Source organism: Oncorhynchus mykiss, chromosome 9 (genome assembly GCF_013265735.2).
Source record: "Oncorhynchus mykiss isolate Arlee chromosome 9, USDA_OmykA_1.1, whole genome shotgun sequence".
In the NCBI taxonomy this organism is placed as follows: domain Eukaryota; kingdom Metazoa; phylum Chordata; class Actinopteri; order Salmoniformes; family Salmonidae; genus Oncorhynchus; species Oncorhynchus mykiss.
In genome coordinates this window covers 78,903,865-78,926,218 of record NC_048573.1, presented here as the reverse complement: position 1 = coordinate 78,926,218, position 22,354 = coordinate 78,903,865, and the positions used below count along the sequence as shown (strand labels likewise).

Here is a 22,354-nt window from a genome sequence, read left to right as displayed (position 1 = left end):
GTCGCTCTGAATAAGAGCGTCTGCTAAATTACTATCAGGTAAAGGTACATGAAGGGAGCACAGAGATGTAACACAGGGAACAGTATAGACTAACAAAGGGAACAGTATAGACTAACACAGGGAACAGTATAGACTAACACGGGGAACAGTATAGACTAACACGGGGATCAGTATAGACTAACACAGGGAACAGTATAGACTAACACAGGGATCAGTATAGACTAACACGGGGAACAGTATAGACTAACACAGGGAACAGTATAGACTAACACAGGGAACAGTATAGACTAACACGGAGAAGAGTATAGACTAACACGGGGAACAGTATAGACTAACACAGGGAACAGTATAGACTAAAACAGGGAACAGTATAGACTAACACAGGGAACAGTATAGACTAACACAGGGAACAGTATAGACTAACACAGGGAACAGTATAGACTAACACAGGGAACAGTATAGACTAACACGGGGAACAGTATAGACTAACACGGGGATCAGTATAGACTAACACAGGGAACAGTATAGACTAACACGGAGAACAGTATAGACTAACACGGGGAACAGTATAGACTAACTCAGAGATGTTACACAGGGAACAGTATAGACTAAAACAGGGAACAGTATAGACTAACACGGGGAACAGTATAGACTAACACGGGGAACAGTATAGACTAACACAGGGAACAGTATAGACTAACACAGGGAACAGTATAGACTAACACAGGGAACAGTATAGACTAACACAGGGAACAGTATAGACTAACACGGAGAAGAGTATAGACTAACACGGGGAACAGTATAGACTAACACAGGGAACAGTATAGACTAACACAGGGAACAGTATAGACTAACACAAGGATCAGTATAGACTAACACAGGGATCAGTATAGACTAACACAGGGATCAGTATAGACTAACACAGGGAACAGTATAGACTAACACGGAGAACAGTATAGACTAACACAGTCCGTACTGTTCCCTGTATTACATCTCTGTGTTAGTCCATACGGTTCCCTGTGTTACATCTCTAAAACAGAGATGTTACACTGAGAACAATATGGACTAACACAGGGATCAGTATAGACTAACACAGGGAACAGTATAGACTAACACGGGGAACAGTATAGATTAACACAGTCAGTACTGTTCCCTGTATTTCATCTCTGTGTTAGTCCATATGGTTCCCTGTGTTACATCTCTAACACAGAGATGTTACACTAAGAACAATATGGACTAACACAGGGATCAGTATAGACTAACACGGGGAACAGTATAGACTAACACGGGGAACAGTATAGACTAACACGGGGAACAGTATAGACTAACACAGGGAACAGTATAGACTAACACGGGGAACAGTATAGACTAACACAGGGAACAGTATAGACTAACACGGGGAACAGTATAGACTAACACGGGGAACAGTATAGACTAACACGGGGATCATTATAGACTAACACAGGGAACAGTATAGACTAACACGGGGAACAGTATAGACTAACACGGGGAACAGTATAGACTAACACGGGGAACAGTATAGACTAACACGGGGAACAGTATAGACTAACACGGGGAACAGTATAGACTAACACGGGGAACAGTATAGACTAACACAGGGAACAGTATAGACTAACACGGGGAACAGTATAGACTAACACGGGGAACAGTATAGACTAACACAGGGAACAGTATAGACTAACACGGGGAACAGTATAGACTAACACGGGGATCAGTATAGACTAACACGGGGATCAGTATAGACTAACACGGGGATCAGTATAGACTAACACGGGGATCAGTATAGACTAAACGGGGAACCGTATAGACTAACAAAGGGAACCATATAGACTAACACAGGGAACAGTATAGACTAACTCAGAGATGTTACACAGGGAACAGTATAGACTAAAACAGGGAACAGTATAGACTAACACAGGGAACAGTATAGACTAAGATAGGGAACAGTATAGACTAACACAGATGTTACACAGGGAACAGTATAGACTAACACAGAGATGTTAGACATGGAACAGTATAGACGGACACAGGGAACAGTATAGACTAACACAGAGAACAGTATAGACTAACATAGATGCAACACAGGGAACCGTATAGACTAACATAGGGAACCGTATAGACTAACAAAGGGAACCATATAGACTAACACAGGGAACAGTATAGACTAACACAGAGATGTTACACAGGGAACAGTATAGACTAAAACAGGGAACAGTATAGACTAACACAGGGAACAGTATAGACTAAGATAGGGAACAGTATAGACTAACACAGATGTTACACAGGGAACAGTATAGACTAACACAGAGATGTTAGACATGGAACAGTATAGACGGACACAGGGAACAGTATAGACTAACACAGAGAACAGTATAGACTAACATAGATGCAACACAGGGAACCATATAGACTAACACAGGGAACAGTATAGACTAACTCAGAGATGTTACACAGGGAACAGTATAGACTAAAACAGGGAACAGTATAGACTAATACAGGGAACAGGATAGACTGACACAGGGAACAGTATAGACTAACACAGGGAACAGGATAGACTGACACAGGGAACAGTATAGACTAACACAGGGAACAGTATAGACTAACTCAGATATGTTACACAGGGAACAGTATAGACTAACACAGAGAACAGTATAGACTAACATAGATGCAACACAGGGAACCATATAGACTAACACAGGGAACAGTATAGACTAACTCAGAGATGTTACACAGGGAACAGTATAGACTAAAACAGGGAACAGTATAGACTAATACAGGGAACAGGATAGACTGACACAGGGAACAGTATAGACTAACACAGGGAACAGGATAGACTGACACAGGGAACAGTATAGACTAACACAGGGAACAGTATAGACTAACTCAGATATGTTACACAGGGAACAGTATAGACTAACACAGGGAACAGTATCGACTAACATATAGACTAACACAGGGAACAGTATAGACTAACACAGGGAACCTTATAGACTAACACAAGGAACCGTATAGACTAACACAGGGAACAGTATAGACTAACTCAGAGATCTTACACAGGGAACAGTATAGACTAACACAGGGAACAGTATAGACTAACACAGGGAACAGTATAGACTAACACAGGGAACAGGATAGACCGACACAGGGAACAGTATATACTAATACAGGGAACAGGATAGACTGACATAGGGAACAGTATAGACTTACACAGGGAACAGTATAGACTAACTCAGAGATGTTACACAGGGAACAGTATCGACTAACATATGGACTAACACAGGGAACAGTATAGACTAACACAGGGAACAGTATAGACTAACTCAGAGATGTTACACAGGGAACAGTATAGACTAACACAGGGAACAGTATAGACTGACACATGGAACAGTATTGACTAACACAGGGAACAGTATAAAATAACACAGGGAACAGTATAGACTAACTCAGAAATGTTACACAGGGAACAGTATAGATTTACACAGGGAACAGTATAGACTAACACCGGGAACAGTATAGACTAACACAGGGAACAGTATAGACTAACTCAGAGATGTTACACAGGGAACAGTATAGACTAACACAGAGATGTTACACAGGGAACAGTATAGACTAACACATGGAACCGGATAGACTGACACAGGGAACAGTATAGATTAACACAGGGAACAGTATAGACTAAAACTGAGATGTAACACAGGGAACAGTATAGACCAACACAACAGTATATACTAGCTCGGAGAACAGTACAGACTAACACAGGGATCATTATAGACTAACACAGGGATCATTATAGACTAACACAGGGAACAGCATAGACTAACACAGGGAACAGCATAGACTAATACAGTGAACAGTATAGACTAACATATAGACTAACACAGGGAACAGTATAGACTAACACAGGGAACAGTATAGACTAACACAGGGAACAGTATAGACTAACACAGGGAACAGTATAGACTAACTCAGATATGTTACACAGGGAACAGTATAGACTAACACAGGGAACAGTATCGACTAACATATAGACTAACACAGGGAACAGTATAGACTAACACAGGGAACCTTATAGACTAACACAAGGAACCGTATAGACTAACACAGGGAACAGTATAGACTAACTCAGAGATCTTACACAGGGAACAGTATAGACTAACACAGGGAACAGTATAGACTAACACAGGGAACAGTATAGACTAACACAGGGAACAGGATAGACCGACACAGGGAACAGTATATACTAATACAGGGAACAGGATAGACTGACATAGGGAACAGTATAGACTTACACAGGGAACAGTATAGACTAACTCAGAGATGTTACACAGGGAACAGTATCGACTAACATATGGACTAACACAGGGAACAGTATAGACTAACACAGGGAACAGTATAGACTAACTCAGAGATGTTACACAGGGAACAGTATAGACTAACACAGGGAACAGTATAGACTAACTCAGATATGTTACACAGGGAACAGTATAGACTAACACAGGGAACAGTATCGACTAACATATAGACTAACACAGGGAACAGTATAGACTAACACAGGGAACCTTATAGACTAACACAAGGAACCGTATAGACTAACACAGGGAACAGTATAGACTAACTCAGAGATCTTACACAGGGAACAGTATAGACTAACACAGGGAACAGTATAGACTAACACAGGGAACAGTATAGACTAACACAGGGAACAGGATAGACCGACACAGGGAACAGTATATACTAATACAGGGAACAGGATAGACTGACATAGGGAACAGTATAGACTTACACAGGGAACAGTATAGACTAACTCAGAGATGTTACACAGGGAACAGTATCGACTAACATATGGACTAACACAGGGAACAGTATAGACTAACACAGGGAACAGTATAGACTAACTCAGAGATGTTACACAGGGAACAGTATAGACTAACACAGGGAACAGTATAGACTGACACATGGAACAGTATTGACTAACACAGGGAACAGTATAAAATAACACAGGGAACAGTATAGACTAACTCAGAAATGTTACACAGGGAACAGTATAGATTTACACAGGGAACAGTATAGACTAACACCGGGAACAGTATAGACTAACACAGGGAACAGTATAGACTAACTCAGAGATGTTACACAGGGAACAGTATAGACTAACACAGAGATGTTACACAGGGAACAGTATAGACTAACACATGGAACCGGATAGACTGACACAGGGAACAGTATAGATTAACACAGGGAACAGTATAGACTAAAACTGAGATGTAACACAGGGAACAGTATAGACCAACACAACAGTATATACTAGCTCGGAGAACAGTACAGACTAACACAGGGATCATTATAGACTAACACAGGGATCATTATAGACTAACACAGGGAACAGCATAGACTAACACAGGGAACAGCATAGACTAATACAGTGAACAGTATAGACTAACATATAGACTAACACAGGGAACAGTATAGACTAACACAGGGAACAGTATAGACTAACACAGGGAACAGTATAGACTAACACAGGGAACAGTATAGACTAACACAGGGAACAATATAGACTAACACAGGGAACAGTATAGACTAGCACAGGGAACAGTATAGACTAGCACAGGGAACAGTATAGAGTAACACAGGGAACAGTATAGACTAACACAGGGAACAGTATAGACTAACACATGGGACAGTATAGACTAACACAGGGAACAGTATAGACTAACACAGATGTTACACAGGGAACAGTATAGACTAACACAGAGATGTTAGACATGAAACAGTATAGACGGACACAGGGAACAGTATAGACTAACACAGAGAACAGTATCGACTAACATAGACGCAACACAGGGAACCGTATAGACTAACATAGGGAACCGTATAGACTAACACAGGGAACCATATAGACTAACACAGGGAACAGTATAGACTAACTCAGAGATGCAACACAGGGAACAGTATAGATTAACACAGGGAACAGTATAGACTGACACAGGGAACAGTATAGACTAACACAGGGAACAGTATAGACTAACACAGGGAACAGTATAGACTAAGATAGGGAACAGTATATACTAACACAGAGATGTTACACAGGGAACAGTATAGGCTAACACGGAGATGTTAGACATGGAACAGTATAGACGGACACAGGGAACAGTATAGACTAACACAGAGAACAGTATAGACTAACATAAAAGCAACACAGGGAACCGTATAGACTAACACAGGGAACAGTATAGACTAACGCAGGGAACAGTATAGACTAACACAGGGAACCATATAGACTAACACAGAGAACAGTATAGACTAACATAGACGCAACACAGGGAACCGTATAGACTAACATAGTGAACCGTATAGACTAACACAGGGAACCATATAGACTAACACAGGGAACAGTATAGACTAACTCAGAGATGTTACACAGGGAACAGTATAGACTAAGATAGGGAACAGTATAGACTAACACAGATGTTACACAGGGAACAGTATAGACTAACACAGAGATGTTAGACATGGAACAGTATAGACGGACACAGGGAACAGTATAGACTAACACATAGAACAGTATAGACTAACATAGACGCAACACAGGGAACCGTATAGACTAACATAGGGAACCATATAGACTAACACAGGGAACCATATAGACTAACACAGGGAACAGTATAGACTAACTCAGAGATGTTACACAGGGAACAGTATAGACTAACAAAGGGAACAGTATAGACTAACACAGGGAACAGTATAGACTAACATATAGATGCAACACATGGAACAGTATAGATTAACACAGGGAACAGTATAGACTGACACAGGGAACAGTATAGACTAACACAGGGAACAGTATAGACTAACACAGGGAACAGTATAGACTAACACAGGGAACAGTATAGACTAAGGTAGGGAACAGTATAGACTAACACAGAGATGTTACACAGGGAACAGTATAGGCTAACACGGAGATGTTAGACATGGAACAGTATAGACGGACACAGGGAACAGTATAGACTAACACAGAGAACAGTATAGACTAACATAGAAGCAACACAGGGAACCGTATAGACTAACACAGGGAACCTTATAGACTAACATAGGGAACCGTATAGATTAACACAGGGAACCATATAGACTAACACAGAGAACAGTATAGACTAACATAGATGCAACACAGGGAACCGTGTAGACTAACACAGGGAACCTTATAGACTAACACAGGGAACCGTATAGACTAACACAGGGAACCATATAGACTAACACAGAGATTTAACACATGGACCAGTATAGACTAACACAGGGAACAGTATAGACTAACACAGGGAACAGTATAGACTAACATATAGACTAACACAGTGAACCGTATAGACTGACACAGGGAACAGGATAGACTAACACAGGGAACAGTATAGACTAACACAGGGAACAGTATAGACTAACACAGGGAAAAATATAGACTAACACAGGGAACAGTATAGACTAACTCAGAGATGTTACACAGGGAACAGTATAGACTAACACAGGGAACAGTATCGACTAACACAGAGATGTAACACGGAACAGTGTAGACTAACACAGGGAACAGTATAGACTAACACAGGGAACAGTATAGACTAACACAGGGAACAGTATAGACTAACTCAGAGATGTTACACAGGGAACAGTATAGACTAACACAGGGAACAGTATAGACTAACACAGGGAACAGTATAGACTAACACAGGGAACAGTATAGACTAACACAGGGAACAGTATAGACTAACACAGGGAACAGTATAGACTAACACAGGGAACAGTATAAACTAACACAGGGAACAGTATAGACTAACACAGGGAACAGGATAGACTAACACAGGGAACAGGATAGACTGACACAGGGAACAGTATAGACTGACACAGGGAACAGTATAGACTAACACAGGGAACAGTATAGACCTTCTCAGAGATGTTACACAGGGAACAGTATAGACTAACACAGGGAACAGTATCGACTAACATATATACTAACACAGGGAACCGTATAGACTAACACAGGGAACCATATAGACTAACACAGAGATTTAACACAGGGACCAGTATAGACTAACACAGGGAACAGTATAGACTAACACAGGGAACAGTATAGACTAACATATAGACTAACACAGGGAACCGTATAGACTGACACAGGGAACAGGATAGACTAACACAGGGAACAGTATAGACTAACACAGGGAACAGTATAGACTAACACAGGGAAAAGTATAGACTAACACAGGGAACAGTATAGACTTACTCAGAGATGTTACACAGGGAACAGTATAGACTAACACAGGGAACAGTATCGACTAACACAGAGATATAACACAGGGAACAGTGTAGACTAACACAGGCAACAGTATAGACTAACACAGGGAACAGTATAGACTAACACAGGGAACTTTATATACTAACACAGGGAACAGTATAGACTAACTCAGAGATGTTACACAGGGAACAGTATAGACTAACACAGGGAACAGTTTAGACTAACACAAGGAACAGTATAGACTAACACAGGGAACAGTATAGACTAACACAGGGAACAGTATAGACTAACACAGGGAACAGTATAGACTAACACAGGGAACAGGATAGACTAACACAGGGAACAGGATAGACTAACACAGGGAACAGGATAGACTAATACAGGGAACAGTATAGACTGACACAGGAAACAGTATAAACTAACACAGGGAACAGTATAGACTAACTCAGAGATGTTACACAGGGAACAGTATAGACTAACACAGGGAACAGTATAGACTAACACAGGGAACATTATAGACTAACTCAGATATGTTACACAGGGAACAGTATAGACTGACATATGGAACAGTATAGACTAACACAGGGAATAGTATAGACTAACACAGGGAACAGTATAGACTAACTCAGATGTTACACAGGAAACAGTATAGATTTACACAGGGAACAGTATAGACTAACACAGGGAACAATATAGACTAACACAGGGAACAGTTTAGACTAACATAGGGAACAGTATAGACTAACTCAGAGATGTTACATAGGGAACAGTATAGACGAACACAGGGATCAGTATAGACTAACACAGGGATCAGCATAGACTAACACAGAGAACAGTGTAGACTAACACAGAGAACTGTACTCACTAACACGGGGATCAGTATAGACTAACACGGAGATGTAACACTGCGAACATTAAAGACTGTACATTGATATTGAAACCATTCCCGTGTTAGTCTAACATCAGCATTGTGATAGGAACCAATACATTGCCCCCCCCCCCCCCCCCCCCCCCCCACTAACATCAGTATTGTGATAGAAACTAATGTATTGATCTCCCCCCTCAGTACCTCCCAGTAACATCAGTACAGTGGTAGGAGAAAGGTCAGTCAACCTGAGCTGGGTCCCTGGAGACAGATATAGGAACCACAGCTTCCACATCAAATACCTCAGCAAGACTGGTGAGACTACCTTCTATCTATGGTATATCTACACCAGACTGGTGACACTACCTTCTGTCTATGGTATATCTACACCAGACTGGTGACACTACCTTCTACCTATGGTATATCTACACCAGACTTTTGAGGGAGGGAGGCAGGGTGTGAGGGGAGGAGTGTAGGGCAGTGAGGTAGGGAGGTAGGGCAGGGAGGTAGGGAGGGATGGTGGGGAGGAGAGTATATGTGGAGGGAGGCAGGGTGTGAGGGGAGGAGTGTATGGCAGTGAGGTAGGGAGGGATGGTGGGGAGGAGAGTATATGTGGAGGGAGGGAGTAATGGAAGGAGGCAGGGAGGGAAGGGATGAGAGTATATGTGCAGGGAGGGAGTAATGGAAGGAGGCAGGGAGGGAAGGGAGGAGAGTATATGTGGAGGCAGGGAGGGGAGGAGAGTATATACAGATGGAGGGGAGGAGAGTATATACAGATGGAGGGGAGGAGAGTATATACAGATGGAGAGGAGGAAAGTATATACAGATGGAGGGGAGGAGAGTATATGTGGAGGCAGGGAGTAATGGAAGGAGGCAGGGAGGGAAGGGAGGAGAGTATATGTGGAGGCAGGGAGGGGAGGAGAGTATATACAGATGGAGGGGAGGAGAGTATATACAGATGGAGGGGAGGAGAGTATATACAGATGGAGGGGAGGAGAGTATATACAGATGGAGGGGAGGAGAGTATATACAGATGGAGGGGAGGAGAGTATATACAGATGGAGGGGAGGAGAGTATATACAGATGGAGGGGAGGAGAGTATATACAGATGGAGGGGAGGAGAGTATATACAGATGGAGGGGAGGAGAGTATATACAGATGGAGGGGAGGAGAGTATATACAGATGGAGAGGAGGAGAGTATATACAGATGGAGGGGAGGAGAGTATATACAGATGGAGGGGAGGATAGTATTTGCAGAGGCAGGGAGGAGTTTTTTTTTTTGTCTTTTGATTTCCGTTTCTGCTCTTTTTTCATCCAATATTTGTCTCTCACTTTTGTTTGTGTGTGTTTGTGTGTGTGTTTGTGTGTAGTTGGGGGTAAGTGGGAGGAGTCAGAACAGGTTAACACGTTGCAGGCATTCTATTCGCTTACGGGTCTTCAGCCTGGAACACAGTACCGCCTCCTCATCACCCATGGCAACTACACACACTGGGAGGACGAGATACAGACCACCGGTCCAGGTAGACATACACACTCGCTCGCTCACACACACACAATCACACACTCACACACACACACAATCACACACACACACAATCACATACACACAATCACACACACACAATCACACACACTCGCTCACAATCACACACAAACAAATACTGACGTACACACACATTTCTGTATATTTAATCATATACTGTATGCCATTTAGATGATATAACTTAAAACACGGTGTGGATTCATTTCAGTATGTCACCCCAGTGGGAATCGAACCCACTTCACAACCTCTCATCTTTCAATGTTCTCATGTTGTCTGATCTCTCTTCTCACTTTTCGCTCCCGCTCTCTATCTCTATCTCTATCTGTCGGCTATTGCTTTGTTATGGAACGTTTGGAAATTGCTTCATTTTTGGTGGTTGTAGAACTTAACGTCTCTTTTCTGGATTTAGATTTAGAGCAAGTATCGGCCTAATTCTGCTCTGCACGCATTATTGGATGTTTTACGTTGTACATAGAGGATTTTTTGCAGAATTTGCATGCAGAGTTTCAATATGGTTAAATTCTTAGTTGGTGAGCGGACCCCAGACCTCACATTGGGTTCTATAACAGATTACATTTTTTTTTGCCAGATCGTAATTGGTATGTCAAATCTTATGTTCCTTTTGATGGCATTGAAGGCCCTTCTTACCTTGACTCTCAGATCGTTCACAGCTTTGTGAGAGTTACTTGTGGTGCTGATGTTTAGGCCAAGGTATGTATTGTTTTTTGTGGACTCTAGGGCAACAGTGTCTAGATGGAATTAGTATTTGTGGTCCTGGCAACTGGACCTTTTTGGAACACCCTTATTTTTGTCTTACTGCGATTTACTGTCAGGGTCCAGGTCTGTCAGGGCCCAGGTCTGACAGGGCCCAGGTCTGTCAGGGCCCAGGTCTGTCAGGGCCCAGGTCTGTCAGGGCCCAGGTCTGTCAGGGTCCAGGTCTGTCAGGGCCCAGGTCTGTCAGGGCCCAGGTCTGTCAGGGCCCAGGTCTGTCAGGGTCCAGGTCTGTCAGGGCCCAGGTCTGACAGGGCCCAGGTCTGTCAGGGCCCAGGTCTGACAGAATCTGTGCAGATGATCTACGTGCTGCTGTAGAACCTCCTTGGTTGGGGACAGAAGCACCAGTTCATCAGCAAACAGTCGACATTTGACTTCAGATTCTAGAAGGGTGAGAAAGGGTGCTGCAGACTGTTCTAGTGCCCTCGCCAATTCATTGATATATATGTTGAAGAGGGTGAGGCCGTGTGCTGCAGACTGTTCTAGGGCCCTCGCCAGTTCATTGATATACAGATGGAAGGGAGGTGGAAGATGGCGCCGGCGGAGATGGCAGCATCGCGACTAGCTCTTAGAAAACTTTGCAGTATTTTGTTTTTTTATGTACTATTTTTTATATTATCATTTCAGGAAATATTTTGTGTTATTACATACAGCCAGGAAGAGCTATTGGATATTAGAGCGAAGGTAACTCATCAGAACTACCAGCATTACGACCAGGAATACGACTTCCCTGGACCAGATCCTTTGTTCACTTTCCCCAGAGCAATTTAACTTATTACAGAGGCCGACCCAAAACATCGCCAGCGGAGGAGATGCACTCTGGTTCGACTTAGGAGGCGTGCACACCACCCACCGCTTCCGAGTATATTACTTGCCTTTGGATAACAAAGCTGATGAGCTTAGAGCAAGGAATTCTTTCCAGAGAGACATCGGGGCCTGTAACATACTTTGTTTCACGGAAACAAATAAATATCTCTCTGGGAAGTAGAAGGGTGGAGGGTGTGTTTCATGATTAATGACTCATGGTGTAAATCTAGGAACATGCAGGAACTTAAGTCATTTTGTTTATCCGACCAAGAATACCTCACAATTAAATGCCAAGCATATTATGGGGCGGCAGCGTAGCCGAGTGGTTAGAGTGTTGGACTAGCAACCAAAAGGTTGTAAGATCAAATCTCCGGGTTGCCAAGGTACAAAATCTGTCGTTCTGCCCCTGAACAAGGCAGTTAACCCACTGTTCCTAGGCCGTCATTGTAAATAAACATTTGTTCTTAACTGAATTGTCTAGTTAAAGGTCAAATATAAAAATGATCTCCCAAGATAATTCTCCTCTGTCATCACCACGGCTGTCAAAGAACTTTATGCAAACTGGAAACAACAAATCTTGAAGCTGGGGATTTTAACAAAGCAAATTTCAGGACTTGGCTGCCAAAATTCTATCAACACATTGCCTGTCCTACTCACGATACTAACACTCGACCATTGCTATTCAAACGTATTGCTTATAAGGCCCTCCCCCGACCTCCCTTTGGCAAATCTGACCACTCCATCTTGCTCCATTAGTGTCATTGTAAGCGGTGACACTAAGCCCCACAAAGCGGAAGCAGTGCTTGTGGAAGTGTCCAAAGGGCAAGGGTAGTTCATCTCAACTACCGTATTGCACGACTGCAAGGAGGAGGGAAGTCACATGAAACAGCTGGCTCGAAATCATGAAAAGAATGGTCAATCAGGTTTGCTGATGGCATGTGTGTCGAGATATTGTGATATCTCTTTGGATCGGATTCTGCAACAAGATGTTTCTAAACGTCTTTTTCCCAAGGGGTGCTTTCGACAGATGCCCCTCGCAGCTAGCGTTAGGGGAAGACAGTGTGGTCAGTGGAGAAGGCACTATGGCCTGTGTCCATACCTAGTTGGTTTTCCAATCCATCAATGGGAGTAACTGATCCATCAAGTCTGCTCCGAGTAGCAGGGGTACAGTTTCGAGGCTGGTAACATACACAGGGTGAACGAGCGAAACGTCCTGGAAGTGTAGTTTCAGCATGACTCTCAATGTGAGAGGCGAGGTAGTCTGAGTGACCCCTCGAAGTGTAGTGTTGCATCGTTCCACTTTTAACCAACGTTTAGTTGGCTTCAAAGCCCTTTTTAGCTCATCAAACAATGTTTGAGAGATGAGTGATATTGCCGCGCCCAAATCAATTCACGCTCTACTAGTTAAGCAGTCCTCCAGGACTGTTTCCAGGTATGGGCGTTTAGATTAGTGTTTAGTGGACATTCCCAACGAAGTGGAGTGACCATTCGCAATGACATGATGTGCCATTTCTGTTCAAGGTGAAAGCAGATCGAGTTTTCAGATTTTGAGTGGGCTTGGCTAACCTGTCTGGGAAAGGGGTTCCGCTCCTGGTCAAAATTCAAAACCGAGTGGTCAGGGCTCTTAGCGTTCCGAACTTTTGATGCCTCAAAAGCTGTGCTTGAAAGCTCTCTGAGTAGTAAGATAGGCAAGCCAACGTGGGCTGCAGGGCCCAAGTAGGTAATGTTCGACAGAAACATTTGTTTGAATGGTATCAGATCTTCCATGCCTGTTTCAGTGAGTAGGCCAAAGTAAGCTGAATGAAGCCTATGATAGTAAGCTTGTGGGTGTTCGTTCCGAGCTTGTTTGATGTTGTTAGCCAGTGAGCTATCGTGTTTGCGTGTCGCAGAACCACTGAAAGCTGTGGCAGGTTTAGCATAGTCATTTAGCACGTGTTGCTGTTGTAGACCAATGAACCTCGTCATGTGTCTATTTTATGTTTGCTTCAACAGGTAAACCCTGTCAGAACCCCTAGCATTCGGGTAGCCATCCAATGTCAGGTAGGAACATCTCAATATCGTTTGGCTAACTAGGAACGGGGTCAAAGGTGGGGAAATTCTTGACGAGTTTGTCAAGGTATTCTGTGCCAAGCGGGCGGAGGGTCAGCTGTGGGGAAGTTGGGGCCGGCGGGCCAAGAGGAGAAGCCAAGCTTTGGCTTTGTTGGCCATGAGGCGCCATATTACTCAGTGCCAAATGGCCAAGAGGAGAAGACTGAGGGACACATGAGGGAGGCTGTAAGGGTCCTGTGTGTAGCTGGTGTAGAGTCAGGCGCAGGACAGCAGATATGAGCAATCAACGTTTTTTACTCAAAAAGACAAATGTACAATGTAACATCACGAGCCCATAAAGACGGACCAAATTACAATAAACAATCACTCACAAACACAACATGAGAAACAGAGGGTTAAATAATAAACAAGTAATTGGTTGAGTGAAGCCAAGTGTGTAAGACAAAGTGGAAAATGGAAAATGAAAAGTGGATCGGCGGTGGCTAGAAAGCCGGTGACGTCGACCGCCGAACGCCGCCTGAACAAAGAGAGGGACCGACTTCGGCGGAAGTTGTGACAGAATCAAAATCTGAAACCTATCTTCTTTACTCTTGTGAGTACAGGGCTCCGGTTGCTTGGATTGGTAGTCACGCCGTGACGCCCTTAGGTACCATCTGGAGGAAGTCCAGAATGGTCAGGCTTCAAACATAAAGGAAAAAAATTCAGTCTCTCGATGTGCAAAACTGATAGAGACATACCCCAAGCGACTTACAGCTGTAATGGCAGCAAAAGGTGGCGCTACAAAGTATTAACTTAAGGGGGCTGAATAATTTTGCACGCCCAATTTTTCCGTTTTTGATTTGTTAAAAAAGTTTGAAATACCCAATAAATGTCGTTCCACTTCATGATTGTGTCCCACTTGTTGTTGATTCTTCACAAAAAAATACAGTTTTATATCTTTATGTTTGAAGCCTGAAATGTGGCAAAAGGTCGCAAAGTTCAAGGGGGCCGAATACTTTCGCAAGACACTGTATACGTATATATAATTCAACAGCAAAGTCCAATTCTATCTCAGATTCCTCACACGGGGCACCATAATATGTTGTGCTTTGGCGTCATTAAAAGTGAAGACTGTTATTTTATCAAATCAATTCTCTGTAATTATTATTACGTGATTAAACTAATCATGTAAATGTAATTAACTAGGAAGTCGGGGCACCAGGGAAAATCTTCAGATTACAAAGTTATAATTTTCCTAATATAACTTTCAGATATTTTAATATCTGATCAATTAGTCTTCTAATGAATTAATTATTATTTACCTCACGTCAGTCTCATTCCAAACGTAAATTGTTAGTTATCTGCACAAACCCAGGCTTTACTGTAAATCATCCATACACCAATTGGCTTAATCATTTATTTGCTAACTAACTAAATAAACACAGAAATGCATAAACAAACAAACAGTAGATCTGTTACTAACTAATGATAGGGAAGGTTCCCTAGTGGGCTAAGCCAATATGACGGACAAAGGTGGACAAAGGGAAGTGGGTGTGGACTGAGAATAGGCGGGAAAGACCAGAGGGATCACACAGTACTACTATAAATATATTAATTGAAATGCTAATCCTTTGCACATGAACGCTCGCTCATTTGGGAATAATTGCATTAACGCATTTCGATTAAAGATTAAAGCATTTTGTTGTTAGATTGGGTACTTCAGAGTACCATTCAGAAATTATCTCATAGAATAGATTTTTCGGTGGTTGTCGGTAATCGCATCCCAGGTTTACATCATTTCTAGCTGCAGACTAGTAATTAGTATCTAAGATTTGCTCTTATTCTGTAGGGATTGATAGTCTCAGAGTATAAACATTTCCAGCCGTGTAGCCAATGCTCCACGTGGTATGGTTAGGAATTCAATAACTATTCTCTCACGCTATGGGTTTGCTTAGTCTAAACTCAAACCTGTGCCACCTCAGCTAACACCGAGGTACTCGCTGTCTAAAGAGGATTTCCTCAAGGGGGTTTTATTCTTAACAATAAAAAAGGCAGTTCTATGACACCTGATCATGTCTGTGTTCACGGGGAAGTGCCAATGACTTGGTTAAACTTTAAAGGGAATACAATTCTCTCACATTAAAGCTTTAACATCACATTACATCATTTCACAAATAGCTTCATCTTTACTCATTCATTTTATACAATAATTAGATGCAAACCCCATAATTGAGAAATGTACACATTCAGAGACATAGTTATGTGTGTTTCCTGTCCTCTCTGAGGTCACCAAATGAAACACACTCGTCAACCCGTCCCTTAAGTATCCACGGACCATTCCCACCTTCTCACAAGTGGACATTTTGTTTCATATTCCCATTTTGGGGATTTAGGAGTTTGCCAAGTTTGCCATTCCTTTGTTCTCTCTGTGCCCCTCTTTCTGCATGGTCAGGGGGAGAGAGTCTCCGCCAGGGGGAGAGAGTCTCCGCCAGGAATTTACAACCTGAGATAACAGAACCTGTGTGTAGGAAAGAGTGGGAAGTCACGATCTGTACCCAGAAAGGGCCACGTCATGACAATACCCAGCGTGCGACAGAGCTGCAGGAGTGTGATCCGTTTTTGTTGGTTATGTTGTCATAGTTGTGCCTATGGGGGAATATGGGGGAGGGAATGCTGTCACCTGCAGGCAGGTGTTTGTCCCCCTGTGGGCTGAGGGCGTCAGATTCTTGTCCAGTTCAGGCAATTAGGTCGCCACAGACATGTCCCTGGGCCTGGAAATGATTTGATTTCCCCTCCAGGAAGGAGAAATTAAAGCTTCATTAAAGCTGGGGTGTGGATGTGGCTGGTGGTTCTGTGGTCTGGATGTAGGTCATCTCGGCATGGGTTCTCTATGTGTAGGGGGGGGGGGGGTCCCCAAAGTTCTGGGAGATGGTCTGGGTGGGGTGTCTTTTGATCTGTTGCTCCTGTGTGAGGTTTTGGGGCAGTGGTTGAGGGCGATGGTGGGCACTGCTGCCTCGTGTAGGTGGACCTGGTCGTGAAGGCTGTTAAATTCCATGTTGGAGTGGTGGGCCAGGTAAACATTTGGTTTTGAGACACAGTCACAAGAACTACTGGCGTTTACCCACTGTATGTTAGCAGGGTGGAAGTCTTTTCATGGTAGCAGGGTAGAGTTAATAAAGAGGTCTGGTCTCTCTGTCTCTCTCTCTTTCTCTCTCTCTCTTGCACTCACTCGTCTCCATCTCGGTCTCTGTCTCACTCTCTCTGTGTCTGTCTCCCCAGAGCTACGTGGTGTGGAAGGTGATTTTGATATTCAAGGCTGGTTCATAGGGCTGATCAGTGCTGTGTGGTTGTTTAATAAAGAGGTATTTTCTCTCTCTCTGTCTCCCCAGAGCTACGTGGTGTGGAAGGTGATTTTGATATTCAAGGCTGGTTCATAGGGCTGATCAGTGCTGTGTGGTTGTTTAATAAAGAGGTATTTTCTCTCTCTCTGTCTCCCCAGAGCTACGTGGTGTGGAAGGTGATTTTGCTACTCAAGGCTGGTTCATAGGGCTGATCAGTGCTGTAGTGTTGCTGTTGTTGCTGCTTCTGGTTCTCTGTTTCATCAAGAGGAGTAAAGGGGGCAAGTACGCAGGTAACTTTCCCCTCTGGGATGTGTCTGTCTGTCCCTCCGTCTACTGTACGTTTTCACACTAACTTCAGTTGCAGGCTGCGTTTGTTCGAGCTGAGCACTCACCTGTATCTCTCCTCCAGTGAAAGACAAGGAAGAGAGTCAGATGGACTCCGAGGCTCGGCCAATCAAAGACGAGACGTTTGGAGAGTACAGGTTTGTCATATCTAACCCCACACACACACATCTTTACACAACACAGCTAAGAATTCTAGGGAGAACTTTTTTGTGAAGTTCCCTGTAATGTTCTCCAGATGTTTGAGGGTCCAGTTTTCTGTTAGTTAGGGGAACATTCTATGTATGTTAGCAAAAACCTCCTGAGAACCTGTTTAGCATCTTTTGTCATTACTTAGGAGAAAGTTCCCTTAGACAGAACCCAGGTTGCCATGTTCTCAGAATATCCTATTTGAATGTTCTAGACAGGTTTCATGGGAACTTTGCAGGAACATTTCTGTATCAGTTGTCAGGTCATCAACTGATGGTCCCAAAGAAATGTTTTCATTACACAGTAACAGTACCTTGTTACTGTTGCTGAGCCAATCAAGGCCCAGCTTCTGTTGCTGAGCCAATCAAGGCCCTGCTTCTGTTGCTGAGCCAATCAAGGCCCTGCTTGGTGAACCACTGATCCACTCATTGTTCTTTGTCTGTTGTCAAGGAGACTCACACACTGTGCTTTTAACATACGGTGTTTGACAAACATGATTATATAGTGCATGTTCATTTTTACAGTAATAATTATTCTCACCTGGGATTTGAACTCACAACCTCCATGTTGGGTAGCAGTTAATCTGAATATTCTCATCATTGATTTGATTGACTTATTTCAACAATTTTAGGGCTTGCTGTATAGTGGTCTAATGTTGGTGGGGTATACCACTGATCAAGGCCTTGATGGGCTCGGCAACAGTAGCAAGGGGTGATGTAAAAGATTTGTACCTACACACTGAAGAAGGCTACTCACCAGCAACGCTTCTGGGAGAGTGAATTCAAGGGTTTTACTCACCAGAGACGCTTCTGGGAGAGTGAATTCAAGGGTTTAACTCACCAGCAACGCTTCTGGGAGAATGAATTCAAGGGTTTTACTCACCAGAGACGCTTCTGGGAGAGTGAATTCAAGGGTTTTACTCACCAGCAACGCTTCTGGGAGAGTGAATTCAAGGGTTTTACTCACCAGCAACGCTTCTGGGAGAGTGAATTCAAGGGTTTTACTCACCAGCAACGCTTCTGGGAGAGTGAATTCAAGGGTTTAACTCACCAGCAACGCTTCTGGGAGAATGAATTCAAGGGTTTTACTCACCAGCGACGCTTCTGGGAGAGTGAATTCAAGGGTTTAACTCACCAGCAACGCTTCTGGGAGAATGAATTCAAGGGTTTAACTCACCAGCAACGCTTCTGGGAGAGTGAATTCAAGGGTTTAACTCACCAGCGATGCTTCTGGGAGAGTGAATTCAAGGGTTTTACTCACCAGCGACGCTTCTGGGAGAATGAATTCAAGGGTTTTACTCACCAGCAACGCTTCTGGGAGAGTGATTTCAAGGGTTTAACTCACCAGAGACGCTTCTGGGAGAGTGAATTCAAGGGTTTAACTCACCAGAGACGCTTCTGGGAGAATGAATTCAAGGGTTTTACTCACCAGCGACGCGTCTGGGAGAATGAATTCAAGGGTTTAACTCACCAGCAACGCTTCTGGGAGAGTGAATTCAAGGGTTTAACTCACCAGCGATGCTTCTGGGAGAGTGAATTCAAGGGTTTTACTCACCAGCGACGCGTCTGGGAGAGTGAATTCAAGGGTTTTACTCACCAGCGACGCTTCTGGGAGAGTGAATTCAAGGGTTTAACTCACCAGCAACGCTTCTGGGAGAATGAATTCAAGGGTTTAACTCACCAGCAACGCTTCTGGGAGAGTGAATTCAAGGGTTTAACTCACCAGCGATACTTCTGGGAGAGTGAATTCAAGGGTTTTACTCACCAGCGACGCTTCTGGGAGAATGAATTCAAGGGTTTTACTCACCAGCAACGCTTCTGGGAGAGTGATTTCAAGGGTTTAACTCACCAGAGACGCTTCTGGGAGAGTGAATTCAAGGGTTTTACTCACCAGCAACGCTTCTGGGAGAGTGAATTCAAGGGTTTAACTCACCAGAGACGCTTCTGGGAGAATGAATTCAAGGGTTTTACTCACCAGAGACGCTTCTGGGAGAATGAATTCAAGGGTTTTACTCACCAGAGACGCTTCTGGGAGAGTGAATTCAAGGGTTTTACTCACCAGCAACGCTTCTGGGAGAGTGAATTCAAGGGTTTAACTCACCAGCAACGCTTCTGGGAGAGTGAATTCAAGGGTTTTACTCACCAGCAACGCTTCTGGGAGAGTGAATTCAAGGGTTTTACTCACCAGCAATGCTTCTGGGAGAGTGAATTCAAGGGTTTAACTCACCAGCAACGCTTCTGGGAGAATGAATTCAAGGGTTTTACTCACCAGAGACGCTTCTGGGAGAGTGAATTCAAGGATTTTACTCACCAGCAACGCGTCTGGGAGAATGAATTCAAGGGTTTTACTCACCAGCAACGCTTCTGGGAGAGTGAATTCAAGGGTTTTACTCACCAGCAACGCGTCTGGGAGAATGAATTCAAGGGTTTTACTCACCAGCAACGCGTCTGGGAGAATGAATTCAAGGGTTTTACTCACCAGCAACGCTTCTGGGAGAGTGAATTCAAGGGTTTTACTCACCAGCAACGCGTCTGGGAGAATGAATTCAAGGGTTTTACTCACCAGCAATGCTTCTGGGAGAGTGAATTCAAGGGTTTTACTCACCAGCAACGCTTCTGGGAGAATGAATTCAAGGGTTTTACTCACCAGAGACGCTTCTGGGAGAGTGAATTCAAGGGTTTTACTCACCAGAGACGCTTCTGGGAGAGTGAATTCAAGGGTTTTACTCACCAGAGACGCTTCTGGGAGAGTGAATTCAAGGGTTTTACTCACCAGCAACGCGTCTGGGAGAATGAATTCAAGGGTTTTACTCACCAGCAACGCTTCTGGGAGAGTGAATTCAAGGGTTTTACTCACCAGCAACGCTTCTGGGAGAGTGAATTCAAGGGTTTTACTCACCAGCAACGCGTCTGGGAGAATGAATTCAAGGGTTTTACTCACCAGCAACGCGTCTGGGAGAATGAATTCAAGGGTTTTACTCACCAGCAACGCTTCTGGGAGAATGAATTCAAGGGTTTTACTCACCAGCAACGCGTCTGGGAGAATGAATTCAAGGGTTTTACTCACCAGCAACGCGTCTGGGAGAATGAATTCAAGGGTTTTACTCACCAGCAACGCTTCTGGGAGAGTGAATTCAAGGGTTTTACTCACCAGCAACGCGTCTGGGAGAATGAATTCAAGGGTTTAACTCACCAGCAACGCGCCTGGGAGAATGAATTCAAGGGTTTTACTCACCAGCAACGCTTCTGGGAGAATGAATTCAAGGGTTTTACTCACCAGCGACGCTTCTGGGAGAGTGAATTCAAGGGTTTTACTCACCAGCAACGCTTCTGGGAGAATGAATTCAAGGGTTTAACTCACCAGCAATGCTTCTGGGAGAGTGAATTCAAGGGTTTTACTCACCAGCGACGCGTCTGGGAGAGTGAATTCAAGGGTTTAACTCACCAGCAACGCTTCTGGGAGAGTGAATTCAAGGGTTTTACTCACCAGCGACGCGTCTGGGAGAGTGAATTCAAGGGTTTTACTCACCAGCGACGCGTCTGGGAGAATGAATTCAAGGGTTTAACTCACCAGCAACGCTTCTGGGAGAGTGAATTCAAGGGTTTTACTCACCAGCGACGCGTCTGGGAGAGTGAATTCAAGGGTTTTACTCACCAGCGATGCGTCTGGGAGAATGAATTCAAGGGTTTAACTCACCAGCAACGCTTCTGGGAGAATGAATTCAAGGGTTTTACTCACCAGCGACGCTTCTGGGAGAGTGAATTCAAGGGTTTAACTCACCAGCAACGCTTCTGGGAGAGTGAATTCAAGGGTTTTACTCACCAGCCCCGCTTCTGGGAGAGTGAATTCAAGGGTTTTACTCACCAGCAACGCTTCTGGGAGAGTGAATTCAAGGGTTTTACTCACCAGCAACGCTTATGGGAGAGTGAATTCAAGGGTTTTACTCACCAGCAACGCTTCTGGGAGAGTGAATTCAAGGGTTTTACTCACCAGCAACGCTTCTGGGAGAGTGAATTCAAGGGTTTTACTTCACATATTTACACAGCACACACACATCTTTACACAGCACACACACATCTTTACACAGCACACACTCATATTTACACAGCACACACTCATATTTACACAGCACACACACATCTTTACACAGCACACACACATCTTT

General features: G+C 43.7%; 1 protein-coding gene across 6 annotated transcripts in view; it reads left to right on the top strand.

Moving 5' to 3' along the window:
- LOC110511300 (neural cell adhesion molecule L1.1-like) overlaps nucleotides 1–22,354 on the top strand; it is a 64,951-nt gene that overhangs the window by 37,826 nt on the left and 4,771 nt on the right. For 5 of the 6 annotated variants that reach the window (XM_036989145.1, XM_036989144.1, XM_036989148.1 and 2 more), the window contains 4 exons: nucleotides 9,369–9,482; nucleotides 10,539–10,688; nucleotides 17,817–17,948; nucleotides 18,068–18,140. In XM_036989145.1, coding sequence (XP_036845040.1) covers nucleotides 9,369–9,482; nucleotides 10,539–10,688; nucleotides 17,817–17,948; nucleotides 18,068–18,140 — 469 coding nt within the window. Of the gene's footprint in view, nucleotides 1–9,368; nucleotides 9,483–10,538; nucleotides 10,689–17,596; nucleotides 17,770–17,816; nucleotides 17,949–18,067; nucleotides 18,141–22,354 lie in introns of those variants that run through there. The other variant, XM_036989150.1, reaches the window with a different exon arrangement.